Below are 25,000 nucleotides of genomic sequence, written 5' to 3' on the forward strand. Positions count from 1 at the left end.
AGGAAGACATGCATCGATTTTTTTTCCTCTCATGTTTCCTGGCTAGTTTTGACGTATAAATGCACGTGTATATGTCTTAGTGTATGGCTGTGTGATGGTGTATGGGACCCAGTGTATAGGTAGGTGTATTATGGCTATAGATTCATGGATATATGCTATTTGCTCGAAGATGGTGTTGTGTGTGTGTGTGTGTGTGTGTGTGTGTGTGTGTGTGTGTGTGTGTGTGTGTGTGTGTGTGTGTGTGTGTGTGTGTGTGAGAGAGAGAGAGAGAGAGAGAGAGAGAGAGAGAAGGTATTGATGTGTGTGTGTGTGTGTGTGTGTGTGTGAGAGAGAGAGAGAGAGAGAGAGAGAGAGAGAGAGAGAGAGAGAGAGAGAGAGAGAGAGAGAGAGAGAGAGAGAGAGAGAGAGAAGGTATTGATGTGTGTGTGTGTGTGTGTGTGTGTGTGTGTGTGTGTGTGTGTGTGTGTGTGTGTGTGTGTGTGTGTGTGTGTGTGTGTGTGTGTGTGTGTGTGTGTGTGTGTGTGTGTGTGTGTGTGTAAGCTTGTTGTGGGTAGATCACACACACACACACACACACACACACACACACACACACACACACACACACACACACACACACACACACACACACACACACACACACACACACACACACACACACACACACACACCTGTATCATCCAATTAGGAAACCACCGCCTAATGAGTTCTGCTTACCTACACCTGCTCCATCCATCAACACCTGTTACAAGTGATTTATTCTCTCATGCTGTAGGGCTCAACTCCATCCCACAAATTATAAAGCAGATTAACTTCATATTACCTCATCTTTATCTTATTTATACAGTTTTTAAAAATATATGTTGATTTCAAGAATTTTTACCTTTCAATTTGTAATGATAAAATAATTAGTTAAAACTGTAAGTCAGGATATTATGCAATACTTTGTAAATATTCCCTAACTTTCGTGGTAAATAAGTCTTCTATTATTATTATTATTATTATTATTATTATTATTATTATTATTATTATTATTATTACCATCATCATCATTATTATTATTATTATTGTTATTATTATTATTATTATTATTATTATTATTATTATTATTATTATTTTCTTATTATTATTATCATTACTATTATTATTACTATTATTATCATCACTATTATTATTATCCTTATTATTACTGTCATTATTATTATTATTATTATTATTATTATTATTATTATTATTATTATTATCATCATCATCATCATCACTTTCATTATTATCATTATTATTATTATTATTATTATTATTATCATTGTCATTATAGTGTAGAAATATGAAAGGCACCCGAGGAGTATTAGAGGGAGGGATATTCTTGTCTGGGGAGAAATAAGAAGTATGGAAGACAGACACAGAGGCGGTGAAGAATTGTGGAAGATTTTTTTTTTTTTTTTACTGTGTTTGATATTATTGTTTTCGTCTCTCTCTCTCTCTCTCTCTCTCTCTCTCACACACACACACACACACACACACACACACACACACATTGAAAAAATATTGCTCATGAATGTATGTTGCCTGTAGTTTTTGCGTCTCTCTCTCTCTCTCTCTCTCTCTCTCTCTCACATACACACACACACAAATACATACACACACACACACACACACACACACACACACACACACTCGTACTCCCTCTCCCCCCCACACATTAACTCACTCATTCACTCCCCACCCTTCACCCCCTCACACACACACACACACACACACACACACACACACACACACACCACCCACATATACTCACCATTGCACTTCGGGGCGCGGTGACCCTCCTAACTTGACCTCCATCCTGACGGGGTAGCCTAGAATGACCTTGCTGGCCCGCAGACTCTGCAGGAACTCCGGCTTGGAAGGAGGCGCTGTGGGCAGGAAGAAGTGACTGATGAATGAGAGGTGACTGATGAATGAGGAAGAAGTGACTGATGAATGAGGAGGAAGTGACTGATGAATGAGGAGGAAGTGACTGATGAATGAGGAGGAAGTGACTGATGAATGAGGAGGAAGTGACTGATGAATGAGGAGGAGGTGACTGATGAATGAGGAGGAAGTGACTGATGAATGAGGAGGAAGTGACTGATGAATGAGGAGGAAGTGACTGATGAATGAGGAGGAAGTGACTGATGAATGAGGAGGAAGTGACTGATGAATGAGGAGGAAGTGACTGATGAATGAGGAGGAAGTGAACGATGAATGAATAGGAAGTGAACGATGAATGAATAGGAAGTGACTGATGAATGAGGAGGAAGTGACTGATGAATGAGGAGGAAGTGACTGATGAATGAGGAGGAGGTGACTGATGAATGAGGAGGAAGTGACTGATGAATGAGGAGGAAGTGACTGATGAATGAGGAGGAAGTGACTGATGAATGAGGAGGAGGTGACTGATGAATGAGGAGGAGGTGACTGATGAATGAGGAGGAAGTGACTGATGAATGAGGAGGAGGTGACTGATGAATGAGGAGGAAGTGACTGATGAATGAGGAGGAGGTGACTGATGAATGAGGAGGAAGTGACTGATGAATGAGGAGGAGGTGACTGATGAATGAGGAGGAAGTGACTGATGAATGGGGAAGTAAAGAATAGGATGTTGATCTTAAAGACGTAAAAGCTGTTTCTGTCTATCTGTCTATCTCCATCTCCGTCTATCTATCTCCATCTCTGTCTATCTATCTCTATCTCTGTCTATCTATCTCTATCTCTGTCTATCTATCTCCATCTCCGTCTATCTGTCTCCATCTCTGTCTATCTGTCTATCTCCATCTCCGTCTATCTATCTCCATCTCTGTCTATCTGTCTATATCCATCTCTGTCTATCTGTCTTCTCCATCTCTGTCTATCTATCTCCCTCTCTGTCTATCTGTCTATATCCATCTCTGTCTATCTGTCTTCTCCATCTCTGTCTATCTATCTCCCTCTCTGTCTATCTGTCTATCTCCATCTCTGTCTATCTATCTCCATCTTTATTCATCTATCTCCATCTCTGTCTATCTATCTATCTATCTATCTAATCCCCTACTGACAGCAATAATATGACACAAAAATATCATCGACATCTGTATTCGCGTCAGGTAAGCAGCCTCCCTAACACCTCTTCCTTAGTGATTTATTTTTTTGATAAGGCTGGTTAATATCCTTTTGTACGCGATTTATGCAGAGTTCGGTGATGCTTGAAGGATTTATATAACACAGAATTGGTCAGTAAGGTGTAAAAAGCAAAATAACTCGCCTAGGAAAAGGTGTTAGGGAGCTTCCTTGACCTACGAGATTACCACCCCTTTCTTCTTTCCTTCCTTCCTTCCTTCCTTCCTTGCATCACTGCTGTCTACTTCCTTTTCACATTTACTTTCTTGGTGCTAGGAGGCGGCGACCATCATCCACTCATTTGATGTAGTGCTGCCCATTTCTTCCTTCACCCTCAACTATCTTTTTCTGTCTGCCCTCCTCTCTTCCCATTTCTCCTACTCTTCCTGTCAGTTTTTATTACTCGTCTTTCCATTTCACGTGGCTCTACACTGAGTGACAAGTCTAATGGTTTCATGCAGTCTAGGAAACCGTTTATAACGCTGGGTGGTAACCATATAACTAAATAATGGGGTGATGTGGAGCCTATAATGGTGCTCCTGTTAAGTGGATGGAGACGCAAATACGGCGTCCATCCGGGAACAAAGCCTCCACACTCTTCCCCGCGCCTCGCTGTGGTGAGGCGTTGTCTATCGCAGGGGAGCAACGAATAACTGCATGGGACGGCCTTGCAGTGGCGGTTGCTTGCCTGCAGTTGATGGGTTAGCTCGGAAAGACAGACTGGGGTTATTCAACAAGCCAGGTAACCCTTTCCGGCCGATGACATTTTTATTTAATTCAGAGAAGCGCCAGATTATGTATTTATTTCTTTACTGATTCCTTTACTTCTTCCTTTATTCCTTTATTTTATTTTGGTGATATTATTCGATTTATCAGGAATATTTTTCGCCTCTTCTCGTCTACCTGTTAATATGGATCTGTGCTAAGGTGAACGAAGTATTCTGGCACAATCTCTCTCTCTCTCTCTCTCTCTCTCTCTCTCTCTCTCTCTCTCTCTCTCTCTCTCTCAAAGTCATTAACTGGCTTTTCTGGGTTATTAAATTTCCTTTGGAGTGATTTTCTCATATCCCTTTTATGATGAGGGAATTTTCAGCTTAATATCTCTCTCTCTCTCTCTCTCTCTCTCTCTCTCTAGTACACGTTTAATTAATCCCCTATAGTACACCCTAATTAATCCCCCATAGTACACTCTTAATTAATCCCTTTTCCATACGTGGTAATTATTAGACCTGACGCAAGTAGGTCATTCTAACAACGTAATTACTCTGCCCTCGTTGCCTGGAATTCAGTGACCTCTGTGGGTTTGGCATGAGTCTCCTTGGTTACTAGTCAAAATAAGCCTCCAATCAGACTACACCTGGCCATCAACTGAGCAAAAAGAGGTTAGGAATCTTCATCAGGTAAAAGAGAGAGAGAGAGAGAGAGAGAGAGAGAGAGAGAGAGAGAGAGAGAGAGGGAGAGAAACGAAAAAGAAAAGTGCTATTGTAGGGTGACCTTCAAAATTAATCTCAAGTATGTGGTGTAATTTTTCTTTCTTTATCTTGGCCTAGATTTTCGTCCTTTTGCAGCTCAGTTCACGTAGCTCAGTGGCAGAAAGAGATTTAGCTACGGCTCAGCATCCTTTCCATAACACTTCTTCGTGACTAGCATCCTATTCTAGTGCTAATGTATTCCTACGACTCAGCATTCATGATGGAGAGATGGCAGTTTTAGGCTAAGGTAGTGGGAAAAGGGGATAGCAGCTAAACCAAATTATTTAACCTCTTAATCGTGCTGTATGGATTGCTATGTTGGGAGAGAGAGAGAGAGAGACAGAGAGAGAGAGAGAGAGAGAAAGAAAGAGAGAGAGGAGAGAGAGAGATTTATACCTATGGCTCTATCACTTATTTTTCTAACTCTATGAAAATGGGTTTTGTGCAGCCCGAAAAGTTAGAGAAAATCAGAAAGTCAGGCTCTAACCTGCCTCTCTCCCAGCCAACATTTCCACTTGTCGCAATGGATCTATCTATTTATCTATTGCCAGACGCCTTAATCCCGTAAAGGGTGACCACAAACAAATCGCCTCCATGTTGCCTTGTCCCCCGTCATTTCATTGCCCTGCTCCCAGCTCACACCCTCCTCTCATATGGATCATCTACAGGTTTTTCTCACCTGCTCCTTCCCCTACCTGCCTTGCCATAAATATTTGACTCGCACACCTGTTGATATTCCGAGAGCAGCCTTTCTCATCCTTCTCAAAAATAGATCGCAGACAGTAGCAAGGATTATACGGCATCTGGTGGGCGTAGCAAGACTGTGGGCCTCAGGAAACGGAATGTTTAATTAATGTCGAGTGGGAGCCAAGGCAACGTTAAAAAAGGGTAATAAAAACTCACCTACGCTATTCACCATACTTATTACACGAGAGCTTCTCTTTCACTGAGGTCAGCTGTAAAAGGATACAAATTAATTCACTTCGCTAACCCACATAATTAATCCATTCCCTACAACGACGAACTTTATATTTCATTCTTGTTGCTTTAAGACTCTTTTATTTGGCTTCCTAGAGATTTTCTGAACTGGAGGAGCTAAAGGCCATTCCTAAGTTTAATATGTCTGGTAACGAGAGGAGGGAAATATCAATTGAGTTTAAATAATGTACTTGGGATGAATTGGTTTACAGAGGAATATTCGCAGCATTTTTCCACTCAAGCGTTAAGTCGCATCCACACCATATGCTTGCTGGCACGGCAGTTCTGCATCATTGTAATCATACAAGTTTTTGTCCGCTCCTGTCCGCATCTAGTCAGGCCAGTTGCATAGGTCACAGTGATGCAAAACACGCAGGCAACCACAGGCACCAGCAAGCATTTGGTCTGGATGCAGTCTTTTAGCTTCTTTGCTCTGGTAACAGCCAGTCCTATAATACCCCTTCGAGGTATAGGAGCCCACGTAGATCACCAACCCTGGCAGCATTACATCATCGAGAAGCCTTCGGACCTAAACCCAAGCAAGACTAGATATTTTAACCACATGATCACCAGGTTCTGTACTCATCCAGGCTATGCTACAGATGCTGTTGTGGTCTTAGACTCATCTGAAGCATGAACCCAGTGAACCACAGGCCCCAGTTGCCTTTCCTTTACAGTCCATCATCCTCATTTTGGAGGATGCTCTGCCACCTGGTCATACTGGTGCCACCACTTGAAGGCATCCCTCTCCAGTACCAGCAGAACAGGTGAGAGGTAAAGGAGATGTGGTATTATCCCAACTATACATCTCCACTCATCCACACAATAAAAGGCTATAAAAGGCAATAAAAGGCTATAAAAGGCTATAAAAGACTATAAAAGGCAATAAAATGCTATAAAAGGCTATAAAAGGGAATAAAAGGCTACAAAAGGCAATAAAAAGCTATGAAAGACAAATAAAAGACCAAAAAAGATAATAAAAGACTATAAAAGGCTATAAAAGGCAATTAAGAAGTACTTACGAATAACAGTCAGTGAAGTCTCAGCCTCGCAGGAGCCAAGATCATTTGAGGCCACCACCACGTAGCGGCCGACATCTTCCATGCTGACATTCTTGAACTCCAGGTAGTAGATGCCGTCCGCTGTCATGCCCGTATCGATTATGTCTGTGGGGTACACCTGGCGGCCGTCCTTCAGCCTGGTGGAAAGAGATGGAGGAAGGGTAGTGAGAGGGCTATGGTTATTATGGATGGTGCGTGATCGCTTGTGTGGTTGTTGTGGTTGTGGTGTGGGTATGGTTGTTGTGTAGTTGGTGTGTTGTGGTTATGCGGGGGGGTTGTGACTGCTGTGAGTGACTTGTGTAGTTAGAGTGTATGGCTAATGTTGAGTTGTTGTAGTTGGATTTGTGTCTATAGGGGTGTACTTGATGCTGTGTGGGTGTGTGCGTGTAGGTGTGGGTGTTGTGGAGATATAAGTGTGTGTGGCTGTAGCTGTGGTCTGTGTGAGGTGTGATAATGCGCTGTGTTGGGTAGTGTGATAGCAGTGTGGTCATCGCAGTGTGGTTGTGGTGGGTTATGGTGTGGTATGGGAGTAGTGAGATAATTTTGTGGTATGTATCAGTATTTATTGATCAAGATTTTTAACAGAAGTGTATAATAAGGTACAGTAATACGGAAATACTACCCGGAAATACTGCCACTGGGAGGGGGGACAATAGCACAAGTTTCCTAAGAACAAATATGAAGGAAAATAAAATGTATTTCTAAAAATAAAGTGTATACCAATAAGGTCTGAAATACTTTGAAACTGCACACACACACACACACACACACACACACACACACACACACACACACACACACACACACACACACACACACACACACACACACACACACACACACACACACACACACACACACACACACACACACACACACACACACACACACACACACACACACACACACACACACACACACACACACACACACACACACACACACACACACACACACACACACACACACACACACACACACACACACACACACACACACACACACACACACACACACACACACACACACACACACACACACACACACACACACACACACACACACACACACACACACACACACACACACACACACACACACACACACACACACACACACACACACACACACACACACACACACACACACACACACACACACACACACACACACACACACACACACACACACACACACACACACACACACACACACACACACACACACACACACACACACACACACACACACACACACACACACACACACACACACACACACACACACACACACACACACACACACACACACACACACACACACACACACACACACACACACACACACACACACACACACACACACACACACACACACACACACACACACACACACACACACACACACACACACACACACACACACACACACACACACACACACACACACACACACACACACACACGAATCATTCTCTCTCTCTCTCTCTCTCTCTCTCTCTCTCTCTCTCACACACACACACACACACACACACACACACACACACACACACACACACACACACACACACAATAAAGTCTATGTATTAGGACGGAAAAAATGAACGAATTATTCTCTCTCTCTCTCTCTCTCTCTCCTCACCATTTCACCTCCGGCTTGGGGAAGCCTACAATCTTAGCCTCGAAGATTCCAGGTTTGTTTTCCATCACCTTCAGCTCCGACGGCTTCTTGGTGACCTTCGGCTTCCTTCGCTCGGCTGTGGGGTCACCAGGTCAAGAGGTCATCACAGGTCTTAATTAAATCTTAGGATACACGAATCTTTATATCAATTAACTGTTATCAATGGCCATTTTGTTTTTCGTCAATTTTCACCTTAGTAGTAATTCTGTAAAGTGCAAGGTCCTTGTACTAGTAAAGACAAAAGTATTTATAAGTAATTTCATACACAGCGACAGGACTGCCAATACATGCTTTACCACTTCTGTAATATTTTGGTCCGTATTCTCCTCGATTTAAGGAAGCTCCCTAGCACGTCATCCTTAGCAGTTCATTTTTGGATTTTGGTCAATGACATTTCTGTGTTATTTATGGGTATGGTGGTGTCGGAGGAAAGTGAGGAGTAATAAGCAAAACAAATCGCTTACGAAGAGGTGTTAGGGAGCTTCCTTAACCGACGAGACTATGAGCCTACCTACATAAAATCCCCCATTGAGACCTACTTACATTGAAGTCCCTCGACATCTACATACGCAAAGCTGTTCTGACGTCTACTTACATCAAATTCCCCTTGAGGCCTACTTACATGAACTTCCCCAGCCATACTTACGCCTGAATTAAGCGCTGTCTCGGTGCTAATCTCATTAAGCTCATTACTGATCCTAAAGCTATCCAAATCCACATAACTATTCCATCTTCTTCTTCTACTACTAACACCAGCCTACTGACGCCTACTTACACCAACTTCCCCAGCCATACTTACGCCTGATGATGAGTGCTGTCTCAGTGCTAATCTCACTGATCTCACTATTAACCCTGAGACAAGCCAGATCCACAAAACTAGTCCACTTTCTTCTTCTACTAACACCAGCCTACTGACGCCTACTTACACCCACTTCCCCAGCCATACTTACGCCTGATGATGAGTGCTGTCTCAGTGCTGATCTCATTAAGCTCATTATTAGCCTTGAGACGATACTGGCCGGAGTCAATAGATCCTGCCTCCCGTATGGTAAGGGAAATCGTCTCTTCGCAGTAGGACTTCTTCTTCTTGTCAATCTTTATCTTCTCCGAGGCCTCCACCACGTCCCCGTCCTTGGTCCTGCAGGGAGAGAGAGGAGCTTGAGTGAGGGAGAGAGAGAGGAGGGAGAGAGGGAAGTGGAGGGAGAGAAAATGGAGGGATGGAAGGAGAGAAGCGGAATGGGGTATGAGTGGAAAGAGAGACGTGAGTGAGGGAGAGTGAGGAAGTGGAGGGAGAGAGAGAAGTGGAAAGAGAGTAGAGGGAGGAGTGGAGAAACACAAGAGGGAGTGGAGGAAGACAAGAAGTAGGAGTGGAGGGAGAGAGAGGGAAAAGTGGAGGGAGAGAAGAGGGAGAGTGGAGGGAGAGAAGAGGGAGGAGTGGAGGAGGACAAGAAGGAGTGGAGGGAAAGAGGAGTTAGACTGGAGGAGGAGAGAGGAGGTAAAGTGAGTGGTAGAGAAAGGAAAGGAGAATGAATATAAGGAAAGAGAAAGACTGAAGGAGGCGGAGAGGGAGAAAGAATCGAGGAGAGAGGAAGAGAGAGTGAAATGAGGAGGAAGGAAGGCAGAGGGAGAGCGAACGAGGAAGTAGGAAGGCAGAGTGCATGTAAGGTAGGGAAGGGGGAGAGAGAGAGAGAGAGAGAGAGAGAGAGAGAGAGAGAGAGAGAGAGAGAGAGACAGGTGGAAACTAATGAACGTATGGGAAAAAGACAACAGGAAGACAGTGTGAAAATCCAGAAGGTATACGAGGGTGTGGGTGTGGGTGTGGGTGTGGGTCTGGGTGTGGGTGTGGATGTGGGAGGCAGAATGTGGATGTGGGTGTGGGTGTGGGTGTGGGTGTGGATGTAGGAGGCAGGGTATAGGTGTGAGTGTGGATGTGGGTGTGGGTGTGAGTGTGGGTGTGGGTGTGGGTGTGGGTGTGGATGTGGAAGGCAGAATGTGGGTGTGGATTTGGGTGTGGGTGTGGGTGTGGGTGTGGGAGGCAGAATGTGGGTGTGAATGTGGACGTAGGTGTGGGTGTGGGTGTAGGAGGCAGAATGTGGGTGTGGGTGTGGGTGTGGATGTTGGTAGGCAGAATATGAGTGTGGATGTGGGAGGCAGGGTGTGGGTGTGGGTGTGGGTGTGGGTGTGGGTGTGGGTGTGGATGTGGGAGGCAGGATATGATGGGCCGGATGTTGCTCTCTCTCTCTGTTTGTTTTCCTTGTCAGTAAATCCCCCCCGTGGGTGTGGAAGGGAAAAAGAAGTAAGGAGGGGGAAGAGAGAAAGAAAATGAGAAAGTGAGCGAGTAAGAGGAGAATGTGAGAGAGGGGAAAATATTCTACCTATCTATCTATCTATTGCCAGACGCCTCAATCCCGTTTGGGGTGGCCACAAACAAATCGCCTCCACGTCGCCCTGTCCCCCGCCATTTCACTGCCCTGCTCCCAACTCACACCCCCCTCTCTCATATACCTCTCCACCCCATCCCTCCATCTCATCCTCGGCCTCCCCCTCCCTCTTCCCCCCTCCACCTCACTCACATACACTCTCTTCGTCAGTCTCTCACCCTCCATCCTCTCCACATGGCCAAACCACCTCAGTGCTAAAATTGGTGAAAGTCAGAAGCAAGTGAGAGAGTGGAGAATATTCGACTGTGAAAAATGGTGAAAGTGAGCGAGTAAGAGACGAAAGTGTAAGAGGGGACAATAATCCAGAGGGTATGAAAGTGAGAGAAAGTGAGTAGGGAGAGAGAGAGAGAGATTATTTGCTTCCCTGGCCTCCTCCCTTGCTATCCTCTCTTTTGCTTCCTTCCCTTATCATCATTATATTAGTCTTTCTTCAGCCCTTCTGTCTTTCCTCTATCATCATCATTTTTATCATTATTATTATCATCATTATTATCTATCATTCTGTGGTTTGTCCTTCTATTCATATCATCATCATCATCATCATCATCTTTCATTCTTTGGTTCCTTTTCCCCTACATCGTCTCTGTCATCATCATCATCTTCCTCTCTTCATTCTTCTACTTCCTCTCATCATTATATTCATTTTTCTTCAGTCCTTCTCTGTTCTCTTTTCCTCTCATCATCATCATCATCATCATCATCATCATATCCTTCTTCCTCATTCTCTTCGTCTTTATCTTTTCCTCTCCTTCCTCCCTTCCTTCTCTCTCTCTCATCCCTACCTTCCTTAATCCATTGCTTCATTTCCTTCTTCGCTAAAATCCCTTCTCCCTTTCTCCTGCCCAGTCCTCTCCATCATCATCATCATCATCATCATCATCATCATTTCATCTCTTCCTGCCTCTTACTCATCCTCTCTTCTTATTTCTCATCTTAGTGTGGTTACCTCTCTCTCTCTTAGTCCTCTCTTGGTAGGGATAGCTCTAGGACTCCAACGCCAAAAGACTCTATTTGATTTAGAGTGAGTCATAGGAGCCTAATAATAATATAATAATTAGCTTTTAGAGAGAGAGAGAGAGAGATAGATAGATAGATAGATAGAGAGAGAGAGAGAGAGAGAGAGAGAGAGAGAGAGAGAGAATCTGTAATCGAATATCAGAGTTGTGACGATCATGGAGAGGTCAACTTTGGAACTAACTCCCTCTCTCAGTCCGTATTTCCCTCTGCCTCTGACCTCCAGGCTTTTAAAAGGAATGTCCTCAGGCATCTCTCTCTCTCTCTCTCTCTCTCTCTCTCTCTCTCTCTCTCCCTCTGCCCACTTTGATCTTATCCCTTGCATATTTTGCCTGGATTTGCATAGAACTTATCCACTCTGACGTTCAAAGCCTTTTACATAATCTCTCTCTCTCTCTCTCTCAATCTATCTCTATTTTCAAGCCCCTGATCTTATACCCTCAGGCACTGGAGAGGGACGCCTTCACGCGGTGGCACTGATATAACCGGGCGGAGGATGTGCCCGTTGATACAAGCGTCCCTCAGCTCACTCCCTATCCCCCGAAAGGAGGATGGTGGATGCGGGAGACAGAAAATTTCAGCCTTCAGTCCACTGGGTTCACGTTCAAATGAGCCTGGATTTGCGACTAATACTACTGCTACTACTACTACTGCTACTACTATTACTACTACTACTACTACTACTACTATTATTATTATTATTATTATTATTATTATTATTACTACCTCTACTACTACTATTACTATTACTACTACTACTACTACTACTACGACAATAATAAAAATCACTACTACCTCCACTACCATTATTACTACTGCAACAATAACAACAATCACTACTTGTACTACTGCTACTACTGCCACTTCTACTGCTATTACTATTAACACCACTACTACTGCTACTACTGCCACTACTACTACTACCACTAAAACAACTTCTACTACTACTACTACTACAATCACTACTACTACTACTACTACTACAGTCTCAGATAAGAACACAGCGATAAACGCAAAGCCAATTCACCCTCCCAAACCCCCTCTTAAGTATCTATCTATCTATCTATTGCCAGACGCCATAATCCCGTAAGGGGTGGCCATTTGACTCTGAGTTATTTGTTTTACGGGGAGGGGCACTAACCCTCCACCAACCCACTTGTTGACACGTAGGCAGCACGTATGGTTTGGTTATATGGTTACCACCCAGCGTTGTAAATGGTTTCTTGGCTTAAAGGAAACCATTTGGCTTGTCACTCAATGTAAAGCCACCTGTAAAGGAAAGAAAAGCAATAAGAAGTGACAGGAAAGATGGGAGAAATAGGAAGAGAGGAGGGCAGGCACAGAAAAAGAATGATAAAGGCTAAGGAAGAAGTAGGCAGCACTACATCAAGTGAGTGGATGATGGTCGCCACCACCCCCAAATATGAAGTCATTAATACGGCAAGAACGCAAGCCACGTCTACGCATGATGCCTTTTAGATACAGGAGCATCTTAAGGGGCGCCCCCGTCCGTCTGTCCGCACTAACGATTTTCGATAATCAGGTGCTTCAGTCCAGTCAACTTTTGCGATTTTACTGAAGCCACGAATTAGGGATGTGGACCTCCAATTTCACAACCGTAGAGTTTCGTAAAGTCTTAATCCCGGAAGGAGTGACCACAGACAAATCGCCTCCATGTCCGCCTGTCCGTCGTCATCAAGCTGCCCTATTTGCAACTCATATCCCCTTCTCATACACCCCTGAACCCAATCCCACCATCTCATCCTCGGTCTTCCCCTCCCCTTACCCCCATCCACTCACATACACCCTCACATTCAGTCTCTCATCCCTCATTCTCTCCACATGACCAAACTTAAGTGAAGGCCCCATATGAAGGCCCTGAAGCTCCAGCATCTATCCAGTCCTGCTGCTACTTGTTCAATATATGTTCAGCAGATATTTTGAACCTTCCATACAACATCCAGGGACGCATCTCCTGGAACATTTGGAATTCCAGGACCATTTTATTTTCCAAAACTTTTTTACCTCTTTTTTTGGGGCTAAGATATGGATGTGTGTGTGTGTGTGTGTGTGTGTGTGTGTGTGTGTGTGTGTGTGTGTGTGTGTGTGTGTGTGTGTGTGTGTGTGTGTGTGTGTGTCTGTACCTATACCTATACCTACACCAATACCAATATCTATCTTTTTACAGGTATATAGATAGATAGATAGACAGATAGATACAGATAGATAGATAGATAGATAGATAGACGTACAAATTGTCTCTCCTGATTCCTATCCTCATGTTTTTTTCTCTCATTCTTATTAATATTGTACCATTTTCTTTTTAGGGGGAGACTTTTCAAAACGGAGACATCTTTTCAAAATTCCTGTCACTCTAGATATATACCTTACGCATGAAAAAAATCGTCTATCTGTGGCCTAAAAAAAAAAATAACTTCATCATCTGAGTGGAGGGAAAGCCATGAAATCCGTCTGATAGTCATTCATAAGTATACTCCATTCAGTACTACCTGATGGAGATTTTAGTCTACAGGTAACCTATTTCCCATTACTTTGTGTCACGGGTTTACTTCCTCTTAGTAGCACTTCTTCGTGACTAGCATCATTTTTCGGGAATTTCAGGGACAGAAGTACAGTGTCAACTCTACCTCCTTCCCTTAGCACTTCTTCGTGACTAGCATCATCATCTAGTTCACATCCTTCCCATAGCACTTCTTCGTGACTAGCATCATCATCTAGTTCACATCCTTCCCACAGCACTTCTTCGTGACTAGCATCATCACCTAGTTCACATCCTTCCCATAGCACTTCTTCATGACTAGCATCATCATAGTCCACATCCATCCCACAGCACTTCTTCATGACTAGCATCATCATCTAGTTCACATCCTTCCCATAGCACTTCTTCGTGACTAGCATCATCATCTAGTTCACATCCTTCCCATAGCACTTCTTCATGACTAGCAGCAGCATCTAGTTCACATCCTTCTCATCGCACTTCTTCATGACTAACAGCATCTAGTTAACATCCTCCCCACAGCACTTCTTCGTGACTAGCATCATCACCTAGTTCACATCCTTCCCACAGCACTTCTTCGTGACTAGCAGCATCCTTTAATTCACATTCTTCCCATAGCACTTCTTCGTGACTAGCAGCATAATCTAGTACTAAAATCTTGTTACAGCTCAGCAGTAATGATAAATAGTGGGCTCCCTAACACCTTTTCCTAAGCGATTTATCTTTACACGTTACTCTCCTAGTCTTATGTAATCCTTCCAACATCGCCACACTCTGCATAAACAACGTACACAAGGATATCAACCAGCCGTAGCCAAAAATAAATCGCTAAGGAAGAGTTGTTAGGTAGACTTTATACCCGAAAGGCAGTAAAGGCTTTTGATCTTTCTGCTTTTCATCTCACAACCTCACAGGGTATATAACATTCACTTTTGCCGTCACTCTTGTAATACACTATGCGGTATCACTCATGTCTCTCTTCCTCCGTCTCCTCCTCCTCCACACTATGCACTGTGCAGCCCCCTTTTATCTAAGACACCCGTCGTATATATTTTTCAATCTCCCCAATGCAAAGAAGGCAATATAATGCCAGATTAGGATCTGCACAGATAACCCTGAGTTAACGGTCACTACTCTTACTTTCGACATGTGATGGGCTGTGGATCACTGAGGGTCCCTGTTAGTCAAGTGACCACCATCGGGTTTTTTTTTAATGTACCAGGGGTCACTGCTTCAGGAGGAAACTTGTGTACTTGTCCCACATGGGAGAGTTCCTTGTTTCAGTGGAGTGAACGGAGCTAGGGCCTGATTGACTGCTGCCTACCTTACAAGCGCCAGGCAAGGCTGCCGCACCACCCCTAAACATCCACACTGTGCACTGTGTAGCTTCCACGTTATGTCCACAGACTTCCCTTTAACTCAATGTAACCAGTTTATAATGTCATGCCGTAACTATTATTTTATTTGTTTATTTTCTCTTTCAGGTTACTGAGTCGGGTAGCTTATAGATAAATTATTATAGAATGTCACTTTCCCTTTCCAGTTTTTCCTATGAAATTTCCATGTCAGTTATTCCATGCTGCATGGTGGTTTTTCTCACTTTTTCCTGGAGGGTTTGGTGGTGGGGAAAGTCTTCTTGCTTTACTATCCTTATCCATCAGCACGTAGAGTTAGATCTTGTAGTCATAGTTTTCTCTGTAACAAGCAGCCTCGAAAGGACCATAAGGTCTGTTGCTGTTTGCTTTCCTGTGTAATCCTATGTAATCCTCCTTCATCTCTTCTACTCTTCCTCCTCCTCCTCCTCCTTTCTCTCTTCTTTTCCTCCTCCTCCTCTTCCTCCTTTCTTTCTTCTTCTTCTTTCTCCTCCTCGTCTTCCTCCTCCTCTTCCCTTCACTCTTCCCTACTCTTTATTTCTTCATTTCTCCTCCCCTTCTTCCCCCCATCTCTCCTATCCTCCCTCTCTCTCTCTCTCTCTCTCTCTCTCTCTCTCTCTCTCTCTCTCTCCTTCTTCAATAAACTCTATTTCCTTCTGTATCGCTCTCTTTCTCCTTTCTGTAAACTCTCTCTCTCTCTCTCTCTCTCTCTCTCTCTCTCTCTCTCTCTCTCTCTCTCTCTCTCTCTCTCTCTCTCTCTTCAGTAAACTCTATCTCCTTCTCAATCGCTCTCTTTCTCCTTTCTGTAAACTCTCTCTCTCTCTCTCTCTCTCTCTCTCTCTCTCTCTCTCTCTCTCTCTCTCTCTCTCTCTCTCTCTCTCTCTCTCTCCTTCTCAATCGCTCTCTCTCTCTCTCTCTCTCTCTCTCTCTCTCTCTCTCTCTCTCCATCTTTACTATTCATCTGTATCTCTTTCTCCTTTATCTCTGCCTCGTATTTTCCTCTCTCTGTCGTCTTCTTTATTTAATATTGCCCTTATTTTCATTTTATCTCTTTTTCTGTCATTAAATTTAGAAAGAGAGAAATAAAGATGAGAGAGAGAGAGAAGGGAAAGAAAGAAGAGAGAGAGAGAGAGAGAGAGAGAGAGAGAGAGAGAGAGAGAGAGAAGGGAAAGAAAGAAGAGAGAGAGAGAGAGAGAGAGAGAGGGAAGAGAGAAAGAATGGTAAAGAGATGAAATAAAAGAAAGAGAGGAAGGATGATGGAAATAAAAGAGGGATGAATAAAGTACACACATATAGATAAAGAGTTGAGTTATGGGAACAAGTAGTACCTCAAAAGGACTTACGACCCATACCCAGAAGGTACCATGAATAAAGTTACCAAATACGAGAGAGAGAGAGAAACAGACAGACAGACAGACAGACAGAGACAGAGAGAGACAGAGACAGAGAGAGAAAGAAAGAGAGAGAGAGAGAGAGCTATCTTACTAGGTGTAGTCAGGTGTGTATGACGCCTTGATAATAATAGTAAGAGTGAGAAAGATAGAGTAAGAGGGAAAGAAAGCAGTGAGAGGAGAGAGAGAGAGAGAGAAAGAAGAGAAGAGAGAAAGGAAAAGGACGAGAAGAGAAGGGAAAGAAAGAGAGAGAAAAAAGTGAGAGACAAAAAAAGAAAGAAGGGTGAGAGAGAAAATGAGAAAGAGGAATAAAGAGAAAGAGAGAGAGAAACAGAAGAGTAAAGAAAAGTCAAAGAAAGAAGAGAGCAACGTGAAAGAGAGAAGAGAGAGAAGACGGAAAGAAGAGGAGGAAAAGAAAGGAAGAGAAATATAAAGAAAAGAGAAAGAAAGAAGAGAGCAACGTGAAAGAAAGAGGAAAAAGAGAGAGAAAAGAGAGGGAAGACAGAAAGAAAAGAGGGAAAGAAAAGAGAAAAAGAGTAATATCTCGTGCCCTCTCTTATCAGGTGTAGTCAAAGTGAGAAAGTAAGAGAGAAAGAGAGAAGTGAGAGAAAGAGAGAAAGAAGAGAAAAAGAGAGGAGAGAGAAACAGAAAGAGGAGAAAGAGAAAGAAAGAAGAGAAAAAGAAAGGAAAGAGAAACAGAAAGAGGAGAGAAAGGGAAAAAAAAAGACAGTGAAGAGAAAGAAGAGCGGGAAAAGAGAAATAGAAAAGAGAAAGAAGAGAGGAAAAAGAGAAATAGAAAAGAGAAAGAAGAGTGGAAAAAGAGAAATAGAAAAGAGAAAGAAGAAAGGAAAAAGAGAAATAGAAAAGAGAAAGAAGAGAGGAAAAAGAGAAATAAAATGGAGAAAGAAGAGAGGGAAATAAGAAATAGAAAAGAGAAAGGAAGAAAGAAGAGAAATAAAAAAAAAGAGAGAAATTAAAGAAAGAAGAGTGGAAAAAGAGAAATGGAAAAGAGAAAGGAAGAAAGAAGAGAAATTAAAGAGAGAAGCGAAATTTAAAAAAAGGAGAGAAATTAGAGAAAGAAGTCAGGTCAAATCCCGTGACCTCTCTTACCAGGTGTAGTCAGGTCTGGGGGAAGCTTTGATGGTCACGGATAGGGTCAGGTCCTCGCCCTCTGCCCCGTTGGTCACGTTATCGAGACCGCTGACCACCTCGCACGGGAGCTTCTTCTGGGTGAGCTTTGCCGAGGACGTGCTCTCACCGACAAGGCTCCTCGCTGCTACGGACACCTGGAGAAGGGGGGAGAAAGCTCTATATCTGCGTACGGAGAGCTCTATACGGGGAAGCCAGAAGAAGGCGATGAAGAACTCTATACGGGGGTGGGAAGAGGGCTCTATAGTTATCCATGGAGAGCTCTATACAGGGGAGTGAGAAGAAGGCTCCATAACTCATAACTCTATACAGGGGAGCTCTATACCCCCTCATGGATAACTCTAAATGCGTTTAGCTTGGCCTAAAATTGACATATCTCCATCTTGAATCCTCATCTAAGTGGACTGATAGTAGGATATGATGCTAGTCACGAAGAAGTGCTATAGAGAGGATGTAGAGCCGCAGTATATGTCTTTTTCTGCCACTGGGCTTCGTGAAATAAGCTGCAATGGGACAAAAATCAGGGCCAATTTAAGGTGAATGGCCTATAGCATCGGATTGCAGCTTATTTATTTAGAAGATAGGGAAAAATAGAATAACGAGGGGTGTATTGTCGAAGCTCCCTAACACCTCTTCCTAACCGATTTATTTTGGGGTAGAGCTGACTAGTATCCTTCAGTGTTTTATTTATGGAGAGTGTGGCGATATTAGAAGGATTTATTTAACCAAAGAGAGGACGACAAGGTGTAAAAAACAGAATAAATAGCTTAAGAAGAGGTGTTAGGGCGTGACTTAAGCCAGTATTCCTGTCGGTTAAGGAAAATCCCTAACTCCTCTTCCTAAGCGATTTATTTTGCTTATTGTACGTTACTGTCCTATTCTGTGTTATATAAATCCTTCCTACATTGCAGTACTCTGCATAAATACGTACAGAAGGATATTAACCACCTATAGCCAAAAATAAATCACTAAGGACGAGGTGTTAGGCAGCTTGAGACTTATTACTGTCCCCGTTAACCCTCTCATCGTGCGAACAGGTCTACAATTCTATGCCATCTGATTCCATACGAGGAAGAACACGCTCTTGGCTCTATACCCTCTCATGCCCCGAAGAACTCAATTATTTTACCCCAGACGAGGATAGAAAACGAGGCTGACACTGTGGCTCTAATGATAGGATAAACTCAAGCATTTTTCCCCAGCTAATGGTAGACTTTTAAGCACCTGGATGAGAATTACAGGAGGCTAAGGGAGTTCAGGCTGTCTCAGAAGGTAAATAAAATCATCTCAAAAACCACATATTGATAAAAATAGTCTTTGAATGGCTAATCTTTGTCTTTCATTCCTTGTTTCTCTCGACATTGTGTTTTTTGAGTTCAGTGATGGTGGTGCATATGGTGGAAGGTTTGGGATTGTAAGAGGTGTGTGTGTGTGTGTGTGTGTGTGTGTGTGTGTGTGTGTGTGTGTGGGTGTGGGTGTATGTGTTCCTCCTGCCCTCTCTCCTACCCTCTCTTCCTTCCTTACCTCACCACACTCTCCTTTCATTTCCTTCGCCTCTGTCTATCCCGATTCTTTCTTCCCCATAACTCCATCCTTCTGCATCTCCCTCTTCCCTTCATGGTTCAGGTTTGGGCAAGTAAAGACTGATTTTCTCACAGTCCACCTCTCTCTCTCTCTCTCTCTCTCTCTCTCTTACCTTTGAGTAGTTTGTCTCACTGAGTCCTTAATGATGAGGGAGTAGACACAAGGACTGGGGATGAAAAAGAACTGACCATCTCTCTCTATTATACCCTGCTCTCTCTCTCTCTCTCTCTCTCTCTCTCTCTCTCTCTCTCTCACCTCGCCGTAGTCCTTCTCGTTGATGTCCTTGATGGTGAGGCAGTACACGCCTGGCTCGGGGTTGGTAAAGACGTGTTTCTCGTCGGCCTTGATCGGGATGTCGTTCTTCTTCCAGTGGCACTCGGGCAGGGGCAGGCCGGTGGCGCGGAGGGTGAAGGTCACGTCATCCTCGAGGCAGAAGTTCGAGTCCTCCAAGGCACCTATCACTGAAGGCTTCTCGGCTGGAGGAGGAGGAGATGAAGGGAACGTAAGAAATGGCTGCGACTAGACTTACAGAGGGCGCCATACTTGCCCTCAAAAATACTCGGATGTCGCAAAGCACAAAATATGTCTATAAAATCGCTAATCCAAGAACCACAGTCGCTAAAACTTGGTCAAAATCTGTAAAAAACTCAAGGCTTCATGGCTGGAGGAGGTGAAGGGGCGTGAGAAATGGTTGAGACTAGAATTATTGAAAAGAAGATCCACATAGGTTGCTAAATATGCTCTTAAAAAAGGGCTAGAAAGTCGCTAGGCACAGACACATGTACAAAATCGCTACAGTAAAGCTAACATTGCTAAAACTTGGCATACAGTTTCGATAAAATGCTGTTGAAAGGGAATTGATACCTAGATCAAGATGTATAATTATTAAGACAGAAGATCATGTACAAGGAGAAAATATAAATAGATTTGTGCGTGATAGATAGACAGAGAGAGAGACTGACAGAGATAGTTTGTGAGTTAGTGAGGACTGTGCTGGAAAATGTAAAATCCACACACCACCACATCCACACACCACCACATCCACACACCACCACATCCACACACCACCACATCCACACATCATCACATTCACACACCACCACATCCACACACCACCACATCCACACACCATCACATCCACACACCACCACATCCACACACCACCACATCCACACACCACCACATCCACACACCATCACATCCACACACCATCACATCCACACACCACCACATCCACACACCACCACATCCACACACCACCACATCCACACACCACCACATCCACACACCACCACATCCACACACCACCACATCCACACACCACCACATCCACACACCACCACATCCACACACCACCACATCCAAACACCACCACATCCAAACACCACCACATCCAAACACCATCACATGCACCCACCGCCACATCCACACACCATCACATGCACCCACCACCACATCCACACACCACCACATCCACACACCACAACATCCACACACCACCACATCCACACACCATCACATCCACAAATACACACCAAACACCACATCCACACACCACCACATCCACACACCACCACATCCACACACCATCACATCCACACACCACCACATACACACACCACCACATCCACACACCATCCATCCACACACCACCACATCCACACACCACCACATCCACACACCATCACATCCACACACCACCACATCCACACACCACCACATCCAAACACCACCACATCCAAACACCACCACATCCAAACATCACCACATCCAAACACCATCACATGCACCCACCGCCACATCCACACACCATCACATGCACCCACCACCACATCCACACACCACCACATCCACACACCACCACATCCACACACCACCACATCCACACACCATCACATCCACAAATACACACCAAACACCACATCCACACACCACCACATCCACACACCACCACATCCACACACCACCACATCCACACACCACCACATACACACACCACCACATCCACACACCATCCATCCACACACCACCACATCCACACACCACCACATCCACACACCATCACATCCACACACCATCACATCCACACACCACCACATCCACACACCACCACATCCACACACCATCACATCCACACACCACCACATCCACACACCACCACATCCACACACCACCACATCCACACATCATCACATCCACACACCATCACATCCACACATATACACCAAACACCACATCCACACACCACTACATCCACACACCACCACATCCACACACCACCACATCCACACACCACCACATCCACAAACCATCACATCCACAAATACACACCAAACACCACATCCACACACCATGACATCCACACACACCACCACATCCACACACTACAACTCCTACTCAAACTTGGTCAGGATTTTCGTCCTTTTGCAGATTATTTCACGTTGCTCAGTGGCAGGAAAAGTGATCCGACTCTACAGGCTTTTCATAGCACTTCTTCGTGACTAGCATCATACTCAGGTGTTTATTTATTGCTACAACTCGGTATTCAAGATAGACAGATGGCAATTTTAGGCCATGTTTGGGTCTTGCATTTGGCTCTCTGTGTTTTTGTTTTTTTTCTTGGAGGGAACAATTTGCAGTCCCCTGGCCTTAGGTTCCTTCTTCCTTGCATAACAAAAAATAAGGAACATTAATCCTGATAGAGCCGTACCCGCAAAACACGAGAATAAACCACACACCTCTATAACCTCTATGCCTTATTCTTACCCCGAGGCTCTGTAATTACCAGATATAGAGCACATGGGATTATCACCTGAGAATATCACCTGTGTAATTTGATGAGGGTTAGATTAAAGAGCAATGGGGTGGTTGGTACGGGAGAGATGAGAGGGAGGGAGGGAGATTGGAGAGACAGAGAGGGAGGAATGGAGAATGAAGAGATAAAGAGGGAAGGGGGGAGGATGGAGAGATAGACAGGGAGAGAGGAAGGGAGGGAAAATGGAGAGATAGACAGGGAGAGAGGAAGGGAGATTGGAGAGACAGAGAGGGAGAAAGGAAGGGAGAATGGAGAGATAGAGAGGGAAAGAGGGAGGAAAAATGGAGACATAGAAAGAGAGAGAAGAAGGGAGGATGGAGAGATAGAAAGAGAGAGAGGAGAATGGAGATATAGAGAGGGAGAGAGGGAGGGAAGGAGAATGGAGAGATAGAGAGGGAGAGAGGGAGGGAGAATGGAGAGATAGAGAGGGAGAGAGGAAGGGAGAATGGAGAGATAGAGAGACAGAGTGGAAGGAAGGGAGAATGGAGAGATAGAGAGGGAAAGAGGGAGGAAGGGAGAATGAAGAGATAGAGAGGGAGAGAGGGACGGAAGGAGAATGGAGAGATAGAGAGGAAAGGAGGGAGGCAAAATGGAGAGATAGAAAGAGAGAGAGGAAGGAAGGATGGAGAGATAGAGAGGGAAAGAGGGAGGGAGAATGGAGATATAGAGAGGGAGAGAGGGTGGGAAGGAGAATGGAGAGATAAGAGGGAAGAGAGGAAGAATGGAGAGATAGAGAGGGAAAGAGGGAGGGAAGGAGAATGAAGAGATAGAGAGGGAGAGAGGGAGGGAAGGAGAATGGAGAGATAGAGAGGGAGAGAGGGAGGGAAGGAGAATGGAGAGATAGAGAAGGAGGGAGAGAGGGAGAATGGAGATATAAAAGGGAAGGATGGAAGGATGTAGGGATTAGAATGATATGGAAAAATGGGATGATGCTTGGATGAGAAGTATATGTAAGGTTAATACAGCATTAGAATGAGGAAGAGAGAATACGATAATAATGATGATGATGATAGAGAGAGAGACAGACAGACAGAGACAGAGACAGACAAACAGACAGACAGACAGAGACAGAGACAGACAGACAGACAGACAGAGAGATAGAGAGAGAGAGACCCTTGACCTAAAATAATGGTGGGAGGAGGTGGAGAGGGGAAGGACAGGGAGAAAGAGAAGGGTGAGGGAGAAGGGTGAGTGGAAGGGGAGAAGGGAGGGTGATGGGAGGGGGAGGGATAGGGGAAGGAGAGGGAAGGGGAGGGATAGGGGAAGGAGAGGGAAGGGGAGGGAGGGAGGGAGGGGGGAGGGAGAGAGAGAAGGGAAGGGAGGGGGGGGGAGCTATCCCTTGAGGGCCATAAATCAAACTAGAGGAAGACCTGTCCGAAGGGAGGATGGATGGAGTGGAGGGAGGGAGGGAGGGATTGAGGGGAGGAAGGGGAGGAAGGGATTGAAGGGAGGGAGGGGAGGGATTGAAGGGAGGGAGGAAGAGGGAGGGATTGAAGGGAGGGAGGGGAGGGAGGGATTGAAGGGAGGGAGGGGAGGGAGGGATTGAAGGAAGGGAGGAAGAGGGAGGGATTGAAGGGAGGGAAGGGAGAGATTGGAGAGAGAGATGGAGAGGAAGGGATTGGAGAAAGGAAGGAAGAGGGAGGGATTGAAGGGAGGGAGGGGAGGGAGGGATTGAAGGAAGGGAGGAAGAGGGAGGGATTGGTGGGAGGGAGGGATTGGAGGAAGGGAGGAAGAGGGAGGGATTGGTGGGAGAAAGGAAAGACTGAGAGACTGAAGAGGGAAGAAAGGAGGGATGGATAGGGAGAGGAAGGAGGGTGAGGGACTGGGGGGAGTCAGGGAGGGGAGGGAGGGATTGGTGGGAGCTACCCCTATGGGTGGGAGGAAGGAAGAGGGAGGGATTGGAGGGAGAAATGTGAGGGATTGGAGGGAGGGAGGAAGGAAGGGGAGTAAAGGATTCCAGGGAGGGAGGAAGGAGAGTGAGGAACTGGAATTGAGAATGATATGGAGGAAGAGTGACATAGAAAAACCGAATAAAGATAGAATGACAAAAATATAAATAGCCTGAAGATAGAATGACAAAAATCGTGAATTAAAATGACATAAATCGTGTGAAGAGAGAATGACAAATGTTAACAATCGTTTGAGGATAGAATGACAAAATTAACATACTCTGTTCATTTTAAATTGGCGTGAAATTGCCATCTCTCCTTGTTAAATATTGAGCTGTAGCATAATTAACACTTCGACTATGGTGCTAGTCACGAAGAAGTGCCATGGAAAGGATACTGAGCCATGATATTGTCTTTTTCTGCCACTGAGTAACGTGATGTATGTTGGAAAAAGACGAATTTCGCCCAGTTAAATTGAATGTACTTTGGTTTACTACACC

At 44.5% G+C, this 25,000-nt stretch overlaps 1 protein-coding gene across 5 annotated transcripts in view; it reads right to left on the reverse strand.

Annotated features, from left to right (window-relative positions):
• Obsc (Obscurin) overlaps window positions 1–25,000 on the reverse strand; it is a 543,345-nt gene that overhangs the window by 102,728 nt on the left and 415,617 nt on the right. For all 5 annotated transcript variants that reach the window (XM_080280411.1, XM_080280415.1, XM_080280412.1 and 2 more), the window contains 6 exons: window positions 20,052–20,272; window positions 18,174–18,349; window positions 9,277–9,464; window positions 8,288–8,402; window positions 6,608–6,783; window positions 1,799–1,913 (listed from right to left, as the gene is read on the reverse strand). In XM_080280411.1, coding sequence (XP_080136537.1) covers window positions 1,799–1,913; window positions 6,608–6,783; window positions 8,288–8,402; window positions 9,277–9,464; window positions 18,174–18,349; window positions 20,052–20,272 — 991 coding nt within the window. The remainder of the gene's footprint in view (window positions 1–1,798; window positions 1,914–6,607; window positions 6,784–8,287; window positions 8,403–9,276; window positions 9,465–18,173; window positions 18,350–20,051; window positions 20,273–25,000) is intronic.

The sequence above is a fragment of the Coenobita brevimanus genome, chromosome 84 (assembly GCF_032717465.1).
Source record: "Coenobita brevimanus isolate Jiangsu-jjx chromosome 84, ASM3271746v2, whole genome shotgun sequence".
Classification (NCBI taxonomy): domain Eukaryota; kingdom Metazoa; phylum Arthropoda; class Malacostraca; order Decapoda; family Coenobitidae; genus Coenobita; species Coenobita brevimanus.